We start from the raw sequence: 16309 nt of genomic DNA, 5'->3' as shown, positions 1-16309 counted from the left end.
ACCGCACAGCTCTTCTACATTCTTTTCCTGATAAGCTGTTGCAAATTCATCTTTGAACTTCTCTTTGGTTTTGGTGAAATTCTCTAAGAGACACTCACTGTGGGTCTGATGCAATTAATATAAATTACATACTTAAGAAAAAAGTGCAGAGACGGGGCTAAGCATGGTGTGTGTGTGTGTGTGTGTGTGTGTGATGAAGCAAGACACGTGAAAATGCTTTGTAAACTTAATATATGTGGAAAAATCTGGGGAACTTTATTGTTCTAAGACCGTGATGTTCAGTAGAGGGGTTGGCCTGCCGTGGTGCCTTCCCCTGCCGGCAGTTACTGGGTAGGGTAGGGTGGGGGCCAAGGAGACTGGATGTCCTGCAGTACATGGCTTGTTCCCACAAAAAGTCAAGTTTTCAAATCTCCCAGTAGACATTTATATAGGTGACAAACCTACTTATTAGTGAACCCAGAATTGACTCTGTTTTATATGTAAACACAAAGCATTTTATCCAGGAAGGTAACTTCCTTGTAAATTAATAGGAGAGTATACTTCGTTTCCTTCAAGAGTAGTGTCAGTGCCACTCATAATATTTGACTCTCCTTACTCAGCCTGTTTGTAGCTATTGCATTCATCACGATTCTATATTTAGGTATACCTGATTATTTCATTATGTCTTCAGTAGAGACAGTCTTTATCTGTTTACATACAGAATTACTATACATGTGATATTATTGTAAATGTTACCTTTCATTTGCTTATGTCATGGTTAAATCCCTACACTTTTTTTTTTTTTTGAGACAGAGTCTCACTATGTCACCCTCAGTAGAGTGCTGTGGCATCACAGCTCACAACAATCTCCAACTCTTGGGCTTAAGCGATTCTCCTGCATCAGCCTCCCTGGCAGCTGGGACTACAGGTGCCAAACCACAACACCAAGCTATTTTTTGATTATAGTTGTCATTGTTGTTTGGCAGGCCCAGGTTTGATCCCGCCAGCTCCAGTGGATATGGCTGGAGCCCTAGACGCTGAGCTACAGGTGCCGAGCCTATACTGACTTTTTAAAATTACATGTGTAGCTAGAATATATTACCAGTGATGATTATTTCAGGGTAGTAAAGGGGCCCATTACCAAATGCTTATTATAAAAAGGCAGCACCAATTCTGATAGGTTGAGAGCTGCTGTTCTAAAACAACGTGGTCCTTGTTATCACAGTGTTGTAATCTCTCGACTGTCCATTTTTGTGAAAACCACAAACTGTCCCTTCTCAAAATACACTCGTGCTGTCTTTCTGTGTGGTGGAGGGGAGAAGCTGCTGGACCTCACAGCCATGTAGACAGCATAAACGGGGCACAGATTCACCTTTAACATTCTGCTTCTAAATGTGGAGCAATTCCTAGACTATGCTAGAACATTTAAATAAAGCCTTACTGATAGCACAGGAAAAATTCAAAGTAAAAAAAAGAGTGTCACAAACTAGATCAGCTAGTTTACACACCATGTTCATTCTCAACTGGAGATTCTCGGCAGGGACTTCTCCTTGTTAGGTCAGGTTCTGCTTCCCTGTTGGAGGGCTCATCACTAACTTCTACCACTCAAGGCACCTGGGGCAGTTTGGAGTCCAAAGCAAGGCAGACTCAATGGAGATGAATGTTCCTTCTTTTAAATTATCCAAAGCCTGCCTTTCAGGTTATCTCCTTCCTTCTCAAGGATCTGCTCTTCCACTGAGGATTAGCATCAGGAAGCCCCACTTCCTTTGAGTAGATGTCACCCTTATATGCCCAGAGACCTACAACCACTTCAAGATTGCCTCTAAGAGAGAACTCTCTGGAAAAATATGCACTAAAGTCTTTTCAAGAGAGTGACTCGTTAGCACCACAAGCATCAGTTTCAAATACAGTAATAAACTTAACCAAGAGAACACAGTTAGGAAGGAGTACAGCATGAATCAGAACTCTGTAAGTACTGAATCTCTGGCTGATTTCTAACAGCACGTTCATTCTAACATAATAGGTAGGGTATCACTTCTGGATTGGTTGATGCCTGTGCCATGCTGATTGTGCAATGGCTTCAGTGTCACTCCCATTCATTCATTACTTCATGATTCCTGAAGTATCCTAAATAACTGAGGATTTTCTTGGTGGCCACTGGGATAACCCACAGGGTGGGCAATTTCAGGGTAGGAGGGCCAGGTAGTCTAGTTTGTTTTGAAGGCAACATGGCCTTAGTACAGTTTTTTAGAGCTTCAACCAGACTACCTCTGAAGCAAATCTGTGACCAACCACCCTCTTGGGTTCAGGAAATAAGGATGTGAAGCTGAGGTGTGTGTGCTGTGTGTTAAAATTAAAAATGCTTCAGTATTGTATAATTCATCCATGTGACAAAAAAACCCCAAACAACTTGCACTTCCAAATCTATTGACATAAATAAAAGTAATTAAAATTCCTAAAACTACTTTTAAAAATAAAGTATTAATTTTTAAAAATCACTAAAATCGAAATTATTTTGAAACTTAAATATTTGACTATAAGTAGACCCAGACCTCATATTATTTTCAGGAATTAAATTCTTATTCGAATAATTTTACAAAGACTTCAACAAGCCCCCAAATCCTTTTCAATGCTTTTCTTAGCAAAAAAAAAAATGTGATTCATAGTTTTTTTTCCTATGATGGAATGTGTAAGGATCCACTTTATACTTACTAACCAATTTTTAATATTCGGGCTCCTTTTACATGAATTTCAATTTTTTTTTTTTGCAGTTACCAAAGGGGAAATATAATACAGCTTAGTGACTAAAGGCATGGACGCTAGTGTCACTCTGCAAGGGGATTAAATCCCAGTTTCCCCACTTGCAGCTGTGTGATCTTGAGCAAGTTACTGAACTCTTCTGTGCTTTAATTTTACTCCTTATAAAGGGTATAATTACAGTACCTAATTCATAGAGTTTTTGTTGAATAAATACTATAAAATATTAGAACTGTAAATATTCAGTTTTAGCTATTGTTATAATTATGTCATAAAATTCTAAAGACCGATGGCAAAGTATCTGATGATCTGAAAGGGCTAATGGTAAGTGGAAGTATCAGGGCAGGAACCTTCATGTTTGTTAGCATGAACTGAACCCAGTGAGCTAAATCCAGGAGATTAAAAAAGCTTGATCCATTCTTGTTTTAATAAGTGAATAAAGCAGGTTATGAAAATGAGCTTAAGGATACAATATTATGTACTACATATGATCTTGACCGTTAAAACTAAATTTATAGAATAAAGGCAAGAGAAAAGACAGCAAGAAAATACACCAAGATATCAAAGTGTTGACCTCTGAAGGTGGGATTGCAGGTGAATCTGTGATTTTATTAAAAACAATTTTTTTCTCTTTACTTTCCAAATGTTCTGGGATTGAGCAAATGTTCTGTTTTGATAATCAGAGAGAAAAAGTAGAAAGCCAAAACAGTTCCAATAAACACTGAGATTTGTTCTACCCCACTAGAGTCAAATAATGAAGTCCAGAAAGAAAAATTTAAAATCGAATGTTTATTTTAGAAGGGTTTTCTACCTGAATGAAAACAAGGACTGCCAGAGCATACTTCAGTTTACGAACTGGGCATTTCAGATAAAATTAAATAAATGTTAATGAAATAGCAGTGAAGTTACACAAAGGCAGGAGGCCTCAAGGAGGAAATAAACACAGCGCAGGGCTCAGCAAAAAACGGCAGCCCTGTCCTCCAACCTGAGTGAAACGCTAAGAAGTTTATCCACAAGAGGGCGATACCTGTTCAGGGTTTCAGTGAAAGGGCCTGGGGAGGAACTGTAAGGAAGCAAAGCAGCGGTGGAAGTAGAATAACTTTCCACACCTAAGACAGAGGAGACACATACAAGACGTGGCCGAAATGACCAACACCGACATACCCACACACACTCAAGTCAGAAGCAACAGCTTTTTAGCAGAATATAAAGAGGAGGGAATAATAGTTTACAGAGTCATTTGAAAAATCGCTCAGTAAGCGTTATTTATACAAGCAGAAGTTTTCCATGGCTGGTCACATCACAGACTTTTAAACCCAGCACATCGTACTAGACAAGCACTTGGTTCTGTAAGGAAATTCTGCAGACTAACAGACATTCCTTCAGGCACTGTGATTCCACAATGGTTCCCCATATTTCAGAATACACTTCAAAGCAAGTGGGTTCCCCATAAGCAAATGGAAGGCTGCAAAAAATGCTTTGGAGAAAGGATTGTTTTTTTTCTAAACGAAAAGAGATTTTCATTTGCATCTTTGTAGGTAAATATCTTTGCTGGTGTGTGTTTTGCTAAAGTTCAACACCATGTTTTTCTCTGGTGGGTTATGGGTGTTTTCTTGCATTTACTCTCATTCCTGACCTCAGGTTTTGGAATTGCAGACATTCCTGGATTTTAGTTACGTGGACCTTTCAGAATTCCCTTTCAGAATTCACATAGCTCTGGTATGTGTCCTGTAACTGTCCTGCAGAGATGCAGAGCTGGCACAAACATGGCTGAGGGAGGTTTTGACATCTTTTCTGTCTTAGGACAGGAGGTGATGCTGTTGTCTGATGCTGGCCTCCCCTGGGAGCGAGGGTCTCATGCCTACCCAGGTGCCTACCATGCCCTTTGCCAAAGTGCCGTTGGTTGGCCCCTCTCTACCTCAGTCCTCAGTTCCCAGTTAGCAGAAGCAGCAGTCAAGGTCCGCTCCCCACTTCATCACAGTGTTTGGAGGAAGCCGGGACAGACAGACAGATACGTTGGTTCTGACTCTGTCTCAATTATCTTTCTCCAAGACTGGATTGCTCCAAGCGTGGGGACATTCTTCTTTCTTCCTAGTTCATCTGTGTGGCAGCCAGCTAACATTATAACATTCACTAAACCCTGCTGCCGTTCCCTTCAGCCCAAACAGGCCCCATTCTTTCTGAGAAGTGGAGTTACTAAAGAGGTCATCTAAACAATTCAAGCAAACACAGTTTAGGGAGATTTTTGGCCTGAAATACACAGGTAATTCCTTCCCTCTTCCTTTTGTGTGACTTTCTGCAGCTACACTTGAATGTGGGACATTGACATTAATATATTTGGGGAAGAACCATTATCATCCCTTCCTGAAATGTAAGTACAGGTAGCTGAGGTTCCATTTGCATCCCTCCCGTGAGTTACCTTGAATTTAGTGGCTGTTCCCTTACCTTAAAACAGAAATATCAAAATGCGTTTGGCATTTTGGGTTAGACTGAGGGTAGGGAGGCCAAGTGGAGGGCGGAGGTTACTTGTAACAGGTTCTGAGCAGCAGTATCAGCAGGCTAAGGCCACCAGAAAGCAGACCCGGGTGTAGGTTGTTTCCAGGCTCAAAGTCCAGGGGCACTTAGCCTTCTTCAACCCTACCCTTTTCGCCCTTTTTGCAACTCGGAATTTGCCAAACCGCTTTCATTTATTTTTCAATTAAAATGCAAATCATTTGCTTTCCCATGCCCCCACCCCCATATCCATCTAAACTGTGTAGAGGTGCGCGGCGATCCTGTGACCACGTGTTACACGCTACACTCTTGTTGGTGTGGGTGCTTGAAAAAGTCAACTTTATTAGGAGGTGCGCAGGAAGGCTTGCTGGTGTGGGGATCCCCGAGGGAGAGTAAGTCTCCAGGGCATTTGAGTGCAGCGAGGAAGACTGCCCCGACCAGAAACAGGCTCTTGCGTCCCCATCAGCGTGTCCGAGACTCGGCCCGGAAAATGGTTTTAAACCTCAGAGCCCAGGGCAGAGCGATCTCTCCCCGCGAGTGACTGGGTAACCCCACTCCCTCCGAGGACCGTCCCCGGTTCTTCCCGCTCCCAGCTGGAGACAGACCGAGCAGATCCCGGCCAGCCAGCGCCTGGCAGGAGGCTGGGCCTCTCCGCACCCCGAGGGCGCGTCTGGAACACACGCGGCGCACCGAAATTCAGGCACTGAGGGTCACTCCCAAGGGTCCAAGGTACTTAGATCCAGAATTTCTATTGTCATAATTTAATTCAAAACAATGCTGTTTTAATTTGGTAATATGAATGACACAAACAGCGAAGGACAGACTTCTTTATACTCACGTTAGCGACTATTTACCGATGGCAGTTAACGTGAGTTGAGTTGAAAAGCTCTCTTTTTCTCTGTTTCTCTTTCCTCTCTGGCTCTAGTTCTCTCATTTTTGTGTGTCGCTCTTTAACACTCCTGCCCCAATATTAGATACTAAATTTACAATGGGAAAACGTTCAACTTTTCCCGGGTCACAAATTACACGAGATGGAAGGGGGATTGAGTTTTGAAACTAGGGTCTTTGGGGATAACTAACCCCCTTTCCTCCCAGTTTCCTACCTAGTCCCTGAGAATGCAGCGTCCTGGAGGCTGTAAGGAGGACGCTGGAGGGCCTGGCCGGGTCTGCAAGAGAAGGTGTGTGCTCTGAGGAGAAAGAGCGTCCAGGCGAGAAAAAGTTTCGTTCGTAACGAAGCAAGAGGCGCAGGGGTCCCGGTTTCAGTGCCAGTGCCAGACTACACCCGCCACCGTCCTCCCAAAACCTCTTGGCGAAGCCAGAAGGTCGCTGAGGTTTAGACGCCCGCACTGGATCCCGGCAGGGAAATGCAGACGGTTAGTTCCCATTAGTTCTCTTGGGAGACGAGAGAGTCTTGGCCCTGCTCCTTATCATAATTCAGGCTGACTCTTCGGACTTCACCTTCTCCTGGGTCAGATTCTAAAGTCTACGCGGTGATGGATTTAACCCAGTCTTAAAGTTAATGAAGACGGTGAAGAAGGAAAAGGAGGACCAAATAACATTACTTTTGTCTCAGAAGAGAATAAAAATGCCAAAAGATAAACACCCCTCCCCCTCAATCTCAAACTCAGGCTCAAGCTGACACCCTTAAACGCTAGTGTGCTCTAGGAGTAAGCCCTCCCGTCTTTGCTGCTTGGACCCAAATAAAACTTTAGCATTCATAGAAAAACTCCATCCTTCAGTGGTGCCGTTCAGATTTCATTTTTGAGCCATTTATTGCAGGTTTTTTTTTTGTTTTGTTTTCCACACATTAAATCTGGACTTAATGATCTCATCCAAATTGCTGTGGTGACCAAATTGTAATACCTCCCGAGGGTGTATTACATTAACATACTGAATTCTCAAATTTTCCTCCTCGAGAGCACAGTTCGACCCTGCCGGGAACTTAAAGACAGGCCAGAGATGGAAAAGAGAGAGAGAGAGAGAATGAATAAAGGAACTCACTGTTCAACCTCTAACCCCTGGACATCCCACCACCACAGCCCAGAAGCCGGGACACGTCCACCTCTAGCAACAAGCCTGGAGTTGAGAGCAGGGACCAGGGTTTTGAAAAGGTTTTTGAAAAGCTTACTACCCCAGGGGGTACCCAGATACTTTTGTATCTGATATTTCGACCAGAATTTTTGTGATTCTTCCCCCAAGGAAGCCCAAAACAAATAACAACAATAACCAAAGGGGAGAAAAGTATTTTAAAAAGTTCACTGGTCTAAGCAATCAGATGACAGGTATATATTTCCATTAAGCTGATTCCATTCTCAGCCATATACGATAACAATCGCGGGGATGGGTGGGACCCAGGCATAAAAAGAAAAGTTAAGGAGAAAAAAAAGAGAAGAAAAGTGGGAGGTAGAAAGATGGAAGAGATGACAATCCTTCCGCCTACAAGGGGATTAAGAACATCTATAGGCTTAAGGAACAACAAATTAATTTACACAATTCTGGTAGAGCCCAGACGGCTTTTAATTAATCCCTTCAAAAGAAGGAGCCAGGTCAGGGCTGCCCCGACTCCCTGCTCCATTAGCTCCGTTTTACAAGGGACCAGACTCCGTTCGAGGTGAGGCGCCGAGAGCTGGTGGGGGAAGAGGGCAGGATGACGCGAAAGGGCGAGGGGGGAAGCTAGGGAAGAATATGAACTGCTTTTCCATAAAAGGGCTGGGTTTTCATTATTCTTCTCTTTAAAAAGTAATACCCTCTTCGTCTCTGCTCCCCCTCCCGTTTCTCATTTTATTTAACACAATTAATTGTGGCTGCCACTGGGCCCACCGAGAACTGCACCACTCGCCAGGTCCCGCCCCCTCCGGGTTCCGCCCATAGGAGAAAGGAGGTGGGAAGCGGAGGGGACGAGGAGGGCGCGGCCTTAAGGCTAGTCCTCCTTAACCAATCAGAGGGTGCAGAGCTCCGAGTGGGCGTGCCTCAGAGGCGACGCAAGGCTCGAGACTGCGCGCTATTGGAGACGGTGGTTACGCCCCCCGACCTGGGCTCCACCCCCTTAGCTCCACCCCTCCCAGCCGCCCCAAAGTGACGTCCCTCAAAGTTCTCATTTTTGCACCCCACTTCCCCCTCCCTTTCGTCCCCCAGTTAAAGAGGAGTAGGCAGAGGTGTTTTATTACCTTTGAGAGCTTCATCCGAACTGTCAGGCCTGCAGGGAGAGAGGAGAGAAAGTGGAAGAGCCCCGGAAAGGGTCAGTTTGGCCAGAGCACAGGACTTGGAAGAGCGAAGCTTGTAAAGCCGCGAAGAAAATGGAAGAGTGGAGAGTCAAAGGCGGAGAGTGAGAGGCAGAGAGGGCGCTGGGGGTGGGGCGGGGGTCGCCAGGCCCATTTGCAGAAGTGGACAGAGGAGTGGAGCCGACACCAAACCGTCAGACTTTTCACTCTTAAGTCTTTGTTTTTCTATTTTTCCCTCTCACCCTTTTTCTTTTCAATATTGCAACTCTAGTGCCCCGTGGCCCAGAGGGGAAGGCAGGTCGTGGTGCGGAATCCGGGAGGCGCGGGGACCGGCTGCACGTCCTTCCCCGGCGCAGAGGCAGAGCCTCCCGCTGGCTGGATGCGCTCTCCGTCCGCGCGCCGCGAGCCAGCCTTGCGGCGGGAAGAGCAGCGCCACGGGCGGAACCCGGCGTCCTTTGAACCTCCCCAAAGAAAGCGAGCCAGCCTCCACCCTCCAACATCAAAGTGGAGATTCGGTGACGCTTAACTTCGTTACAGACTCTCAGGGGCCAGCTTGGGTTTTGTTTTGCTTATTTCCCCGAGGGAGGGGGGAAGAAGATGAGAAGTAGCGCACTTTGAGCAGCGAGGAAAAGTAAGGAAGAAGAAAGAACCGGGGATTAAATCCAGGACTCTCGGAGCGAAAGAAGAGCCAAACCCACCCGGACGCCGCTCTTCCCTGCGAACAGCCGCCTCCTGCGTAGCGGGTTTGGACCTTCCTGCTGCGCAGCTCTGAGAGCAACTTTTGGCCGCGGCGATCTCGGGCCGCTTGGCAGGTCGCCTCCGAGTGCGCGGAGCGACTCTCGCTCGTGCCCTCGGCGCTTCCGGCTCCTCGGAGCCCCGCCGGGGGCACCAGCTCGCGCCCCCGCTGTGCCGCTGCAGGCTCGGGCCTGGCCGTGGGATGTTAGCGGTGGGGGCGATGGAGGGCACCCGGCAGAGCGCGTTCCTGCTCAGCAGCCCGCCCCTGGCCGCCTTGCACAGCATGGCAGAGATGAAGACCCCGCTGTACCCCGCCGCGTACGCCCCTCTTCCCGCCGGCCCCCCCTCTTCCTCCTCCTCGTCGTCCTCCTCGTCGTCGCCTTCCCCGCCTTTGGGTGCCCACAACCCGGGTGGCTTGAAGCCCCCAGCCGCGGGGGGGCTCTCGTCCCTAGGCAGCCCCCCGCAGCAGCTCTCCGTCGCCACCCCACACGGCATCAACGACATTCTAAGCCGGCCCTCCATGCCGGTGGCCTCCGGGGCCGCCCTGCCTTCCGCCTCGCCCTCTGGTTCCTCCTCCTCCTCTTCCTCGTCTGCCTCTGCCTCCTCCGCCTCTGCTGCCGCCGCCGCTGCTGCTGCGGCCGCGGCCGCCGCCTCATCCCCGGCGGGGCTGCTGGCCGGCCTGCCCCGCTTCAGCAGCCTAAGCCCGCCGCCGCCGCCGCCTGGGCTTTACTTCAGCCCCAGCGCCGCGGCCGTGGCCGCCGTGGGCCGATACCCCAAGCCGCTGGCGGAGCTGCCCGGCCGGACGCCCATCTTCTGGCCCGGAGTGATGCAGAGCCCGCCCTGGAGGGACGCACGCCTGGCTTGTACCCCTCGTGAGTACGATCGCCCGCGACCCCGGCGCCTGCCGGTTGCGCGCTCTCAGGTCGCGGCTCCTGGTGTGCCTGCTGATCGGTGCACTCTCTTTCCATCCCATTAGCTTGGCAGCGTGGGAATTGCACCATTTAGGTTGGGCCAGGGCGTCCATCTAGGGATTTTTGCTTTCCTGAGCTCGCCTGGCTGCATCCGGGCGCCTCCCTCTCCCCAAGTCTTGGGCATGCCTCGGCTGAGCCAGTGGTGTGCGTGTGTGCCAGTGGAACACAACTGCAGTGGGGACCAATGTCTCGTCGGAGGCCAGGGCTTCTCCCGAAAGGTCCTGGCCAGGACGGTCAAGACCTCGGGCCGGACCTGAGTTAGAGAAGTGGGCGGGGGACGAAAGGCCACTGCACCCCAGCTTTCCAGGGGGCTGCCTGTCCTCCAGGGCCCTACTCTGTCAGCCTGACCCTACCGTCGAACTCGGGAGGACGGCGGCTGCCCCTCCACCGCCCGGAGCGAAGTGCGTGTAATTGCATGTAGGTCTCCGCCCGAGGCGTCCCCACATAACCTCTTCGCTCTTGAAGCCCAGTGAAGACAGGCGGGCTGCCCCGGAGGAGGGCGAGCGCTCAGGCGTTTCGGGCCGCTCACCACCCTTGAGCCCGCGCTTTTCCTCCAGCCTTGACCCCAGGGGCCGGGTCACAACTGGGCCTTTTAGGGACATCGCGGAACTCAACATTGTAACACAAGAAAGAGCTGGGGGGTGGCAGTGGTGGGTGGGAAGCGAAGTGAAGGGCCACGTACCCGGTAAAACGCAACATCCCGCAAAGACCTTGCTCGAGGCAAACTGCTTTGCTCCAAGATCTGCTAGTCTGGGCAGAGGACCTCCGCGCCGCGGAGCTCCCAGCCCTCCAGGTGGGGATCAGCGCCCAGCCCGGGGTCCTTTTCTCGCTTAATTCTTTGCATTTGATCGAGTCTCCAAAGTTTTTCCAAGTCTTTGGACCGCCTTTCGTGTAGCTGAGTCGCAAAGTTGCGGGAGCCGAGAGAAGGCTCCTTTGGGCAGCCCCGGATGCAGGGCGGCGGGTCTGGTAGGGGTGTCAGGGAGACGCTATTGTATCGGTTCTAGAGGCCGTGTTGGGGCCCAACAAAGGGACGCCCTCCTCCCACCCCCCGCCACTGCGGAGTTGGACTTGGGGCGATTTAGCTCTCTTGTGTGCAAAAACAAGGAGCCCTTTGTTGCCGGGACACAGGTTAGAGAAGCACTGGAGGGGATCGGGATGGGTGGGAAGGAGAAAAACCCTAGTTATCCTCCAGCTAACGCTCTGGGGCCCAGGGAAAGCCGACTGGATTAGGAGGAAAGAGTGGCCTTTTTCCGTACCCCTTGATTTAATGAGGCTTCGGGATTTGGCTCTAGTAAACTTTAGCAATAGGTTCCCTAGCTGTACCACGTCGGTGTTGCAGAAGGTATTTACTCCTGCTACAAACATATCCGGCTTAAAACACACGCACACGCACACACACAGGCACACGGATGTAAAAAGGCTGAGGGAGACGCGCACTGGAGCTGGAAGGGCCACTACACTTCTGGTGTCTTTCTTTTACTGCAAAACATTGTTTTTCGAGTTCTGTTTTTTTCTTTTCCCCCAGTGTAGGTGCTTGTAGTAACCAATTATTTTCTCCCTCCCCTCCCTTTTTTATTGGTTCTCAGATCAAGGATCCATTTTGTTGGACAAAGACGGGAAGAGAAAACACACGAGACCCACGTTCTCAGGCCAGCAGATCTTCGCCCTGGAGAAGACTTTCGAACAAACTAAATACTTGGCGGGGCCTGAGAGGGCTCGCTTGGCCTATTCATTGGGGATGACAGAGAGTCAGGTCAAGGTGAGTGGAACTTTCAAACCTCTAGGGATAAGCCTTCCGCCTGGCGTGCGCGCACATACACACACACACACACACACAAACAGCCCTCCAAGGAGCTTGGGGAGAAGTTGAGAGGAGTGAAGGGGTTTGCGGGGGGGGGGGGGGAGAGGCGGTTACAAAGGCGGTGTGGGGTCTTGCAGGCAGGCAAACTGTTGATGAACAAAAGGAATCAAGCCCCCCGCCTTGGAAATTAAGTTCATCTAGATAGCAGCATGTGCTAGGGGAACTCACCATTATTGGAGAATAAAAGCATTACTGAAACAGCCCCAAAGATCAGGCCAGATAGATAGCTTCTATATATTCTATTTGTAGAGATATTCAAGCTGTTGTTTATCAATTCAGGCTCTACTAGTTATATAATTTACTAATGTAGATCAGCCTTATAAGAGTACTGCATTAATTTGCAAGTATTTTTTAAATCCACAGGAGCTAATCACTTACCACAGATGAACCTGCTTTTCGTTTGGCTGAAGGCAGTCACTTCAGAATAGTAATTTTCCAAATGAATTGCCAAGTTTATTACAGTATTATAGGACTAAATTTTGTTTAAAATAAATTTATCAACAGATTAAGATATTGTACTGGTCATGACAATTTATAATTAAAATGTCACTTTACTTATAAATGAGTTGTACAGTATATTTCCAGGGATTCAATTTTAGAAATCTCTCCCTGAAAAATAAAGAGATTGCGTCAGCTAGGTAAATTCTGATGGTTTCCTATATTTCCAGTATTCTTTTTTATCCCCTTTCCCCAGTTTATTACATTTGTTTCTTTAAGGCATAAATCTTTTTTCATTAGTTATATTGTTGCTCTTTAAATTAAGTGGGAATAACACTAACCAGTAACCGTGTCTGCTGGTTAGGGTGTATTTACCCCTAGACAAGCATCCCAAAATACATTTCAGGAGTGATTTTGTATGTGGCCATTAGAATACCATCAGTGTTAAAATTATTTTTGCAGTGGGTTGGTACACAGCCTACCATGGTAATCTAGAGGTCTTCATTTGTCACTGTAAATATGTCTGCATGGCTAGATGTGAATTATTATAGCTGTATAAAGGAAATCAAAATCACTTTCTTAACAATTCAGATTCTGTAGATAAAATACATAATGGATGAAAAGCATAAAGAGAAGATAATTCAATATCTTTGGGAAATTGGTTGCTCGTTGCTGATGCTTTAGGTTAAAATATGCATATGTATCAAAAAGCAACATGAATTGGTGTAAAAATATTTGTATGTAAGGTGAATGTTTGGGGCAGGAACAGTGTTAAGATAACAGTCATGCTAATATTGGGAAATAAAGTAATTGGCAAAATTTCACTTTTAAAAAATAATCATTCTAGCCTTCACTTTATTTTGGTTTTATAAAAAACATTAAAAGAAGGAAGAGAGAGGGAGCACAAGCTCACTAACACTGATGATTTTGACTGAGCTATTAACATATTTTCATTCATGTGTGTCAGTTATTATGGTTAACTTGGTGTTTGTATTTTAGCAGATTTTTTTTTTTTAAAAAAAGCTCTACATCTTACCTTGTAACTGTAAGTGGGAGGAGATGGTTCACCTGCTACATTTGTGTATATTCCAATCTGAGATAAGTGAAACAAATATCCAAAAGTGAAAAGGAGAACAGATGTAATTGGGGTGGATACTGTCTTTGCCTTTTCCCACAAATCACACTAAAAAGCAAGTACAATTCAGGTTGTTTAAATTTTCTTAATCTAAGAAAGTGCATAAGGACTAAAATCACACTCACATCAGGGTAACTTTATGAAGGGGAAAAAAGTTTTCCACTTTAAACTAGAAAGTAGGAAAGCCAACGCCTTTTTTTCTTTTTTAAAGGGAAACTCATTTTAAGTTTCCAAGTTTTGTTTTCACTCTTCTGAGAAATCCTTCACTGACAACCTCAATACTCTTGTGTTACTTACTATTGCTATGGCAACGGCAGTTTGCTGGTCCCATTACTGGAGGGACGTGGGGCGGGAGGTCTCGGAGGGAGGGTGGCAGCCCGTCCGGGGCCCGCCGGAGGTACCGCGAGACGAGCAAGTGGTGTCACTGGCTAGATTACTCCTGTTAATTTACTACGCTCTTGTCTCTCCTTTTTGTCTCTTTCCCCGCCCGGGCCCTTAAGGTTTGGTTCCAGAACCGCCGGACCAAGTGGAGGAAGAAGCACGCGGCCGAGATGGCCACGGCCAAGAAGAAGCAGGACTCGGAGACCGAGCGGCTCAAGGGGGCCTCGGAGAACGAGGAGGAGGACGACGACTACAACAAGCCTTTGGACCCCAACTCGGACGACGAGAAAATCACGCAGCTGCTGAAGAAGCACAAGTCCGGCGGCGGCGGCTGCGGCGGCGGGGGGCTGCTGCTGCACGCGACCGAGACCGAGGGCTCGTCCTGAGCGCCCGCCGCCGCCGCACCTTCCCGGCTCCCGCCCGGCCTCCGGGCCGCTGGGGGCGCGGGGACTGCGGAGGCGGCGCCCCCACGCCCGCCTGCCCCCTGGGGCTCGGAGGACCCGGCCCCGCCTGCCGGCACGCCGGGCAGCCTTTGCTATTTTCTGAGATGTACATATCTATTTTTTTAACCTTGAAGGTGAGGGGAGGAGGTGGGGGAGGGGAACGTGGGGGTTGATAAGAAGGCAAAAAAGGACCGCGGAAGGCACTGCAGAAATAACGCAACCGAAACCCGCAGCCGGGCGACCGTCCCGACTCCGCTCCGGGTCCCCAGACCGGTCCCCGTCGGCGGGCAGCGGCCTCCCGCCGGGGTCCTCCCCCTCCACCCGCCCCGCTTTTGCAGGAGGCCGGGAAGGGGGCGCCCGGAGGTGCTTTAGAAGGGTCAGCCCCCACAACGAGGGGGACTTCAGAGCCACGCGGGCGGGCGACCGCCACCGCTGGGAAGAGGGCGTTCCTCCCCACACACAGTGCTGTGTGCCGACTAAAGCAACCTGTTGAAGGCTCTTTGTAAATAAATCGTGAGTTACACTGACTAGAAGTTACTTTATTGTGAATATTTAAAACGTAAAATGCCTTTTTGAATTTCGTATGAAAAGATGGACCTTCTTCCTTCTACCCCTCTCCTTTTAAGAGCTATTCAAACCACACCGTCCTCTTTTACTTTGAACTTAATTTGAGAAGCATAGAATAGAATGTTATCACCGTCCCCTCCACCCGCTTCCCGGTTTGGATTTGTTGACTCTTACTTTCCCCCTTCACCCCACCTTTCCCTGCCCTCAACAGCCTGCGTCTGCGCTGGGCTCCCGCCCCCAGGACTTGAAGCAGAGGACTTGGGAACCAAGGAGGGCCTCACACCTGCCCCTCCGTTCCTTCCTGAAATTGCACAGTGGTTTGTTGCTATTTATTAGTGATTTAAAGAAAGCATTGGGGAGGGAGGGGCCACAATAGCTTGTATTTAATTTAACTCCTTTCTGATAAAAATGCGTGTTAAAGTAGATGGTGGGAATTGTTACAACTGCTCTGGGTCATAAACATAAAAATCCGTTTAGTTGCTGTAATTGAATTTGAAGTGTTTTGTATCATAAGAATACTATAGAATATGTAAATTGTTTTCTTTTTAAGCTAATAATGGTGATATATTAGCATCTTTAACCTTTATTAATTTATATAAGGAATTCGGTTTGTAAAGAGAAGAACACCTCCCCCCTTTGCAAGACCAGTTAAATGTAATGCACTTTCTGTTTCAAAGGATAAATCAAATTAAAAAACAGTTTGAAGACGTCTGTTGCCTTGGAATGAAAGGGTACAGATCATCTGATCTCATCAGAGATCTCAAACAATAAAAGTCAAGATCACACACCCCAAAATTGTTATATCGGTTTCTTGGGTGAAGAAATAGCTATTACTGAATTTTTTTGGAGGGGAGGAGAGTAGGGTTCCGTTTCTTATTCTGGGTTGAGAAGATAAAAAAGAAATGCGGCCCCACTCAGAGCGCTTCTTGGAGAGACCAGACTAGACTAGTGAGCTGCTTCTGATGTCTGTGAAGTCTTCATTTCTTCCTCAACGCTTTTTCCTTTTCCGAGGAAGCCCCGGGGGGTTGGGGGTGGGGATGGAGGAAGACTTCATTTCCATGTTTCCAAGATAACTCCTCAGTTAGCCCTTAGTTGGATTAGCTCAGCGTGGCAGAGCTCGCTGGCGCAGCAGCCTGTTTGAAGCTAACGCTTTGTAACCGGTGAGACTGCAAACATCTGTGGAAAGACAGGGACTCTGCGCTAAACATTACTGTAAAGGATGCATTTAAAGAAAGCTTCCTTTAACTGAGGTGGAAATTTTAGGATTAAGAAGGCAATGTCATAGTTTCTCCAGTTGAATTTGTGTAAAAAAAAAAAAAAAAGAAAGA

General features: G+C 47.8%; 1 protein-coding gene across 2 annotated transcripts; it reads left to right on the top strand.

The window, feature by feature from the left end:
* Nucleotides 1–9143: 9143 nt before the first annotated feature.
* On the top strand, nt 9144–15686 carry NKX6-1 (NK6 homeobox 1). Of its 2 annotated transcripts, XM_053594904.1 has the most exons (6): nt 9406–9503; nt 9582–9700; nt 9830–10048; nt 10935–10949; nt 11749–11915; nt 14091–15686. In XM_053594904.1, the coding sequence occupies exons 1-6, from the start codon at nt 9406–9408 to the stop codon at nt 14355–14357; spliced, it is 885 nt and encodes a 294-aa protein (XP_053450879.1). In that variant the 3' UTR covers nt 14358–15686. The 2 variants fall into 2 exon arrangements, with proteins under 2 accessions (XP_053450870.1, XP_053450879.1); XM_053594895.1 differs by lacking the exon at nt 10935–10949 and having other exon boundaries at nt 9144–10057; nt 11743–11915.
* Nucleotides 15687–16309: the final 623 nt, after the last annotated feature.

This window comes from Nycticebus coucang, chromosome 1 (assembly GCF_027406575.1).
Source record: "Nycticebus coucang isolate mNycCou1 chromosome 1, mNycCou1.pri, whole genome shotgun sequence".
In the NCBI taxonomy this organism is placed as follows: domain Eukaryota; kingdom Metazoa; phylum Chordata; class Mammalia; order Primates; family Lorisidae; genus Nycticebus; species Nycticebus coucang.
This window is presented reverse-complemented; position numbering and strand designations above follow the sequence as displayed.

Excerpts from the sequence above, each read along its gene's own strand:
- NKX6-1 (XM_053594895.1), top strand. The coding sequence starts at position 9,388 with ATGTTAGCGGTGGGGGCGATGGAGGGCACCCGGCAGAGCGCGTTCCTG. Across the intron at positions 10,058-11,742 it reads ACGCCTGGCTTGTACCCCTC|ATCAAGGATCCATTTTGTTG; the intron begins GTGAGTACGATC and ends ATTGGTTCTCAG. Across the intron at positions 11,916-14,090 it reads TGACAGAGAGTCAGGTCAAG|GTTTGGTTCCAGAACCGCCG; the intron begins GTGAGTGGAACT and ends CGGGCCCTTAAG.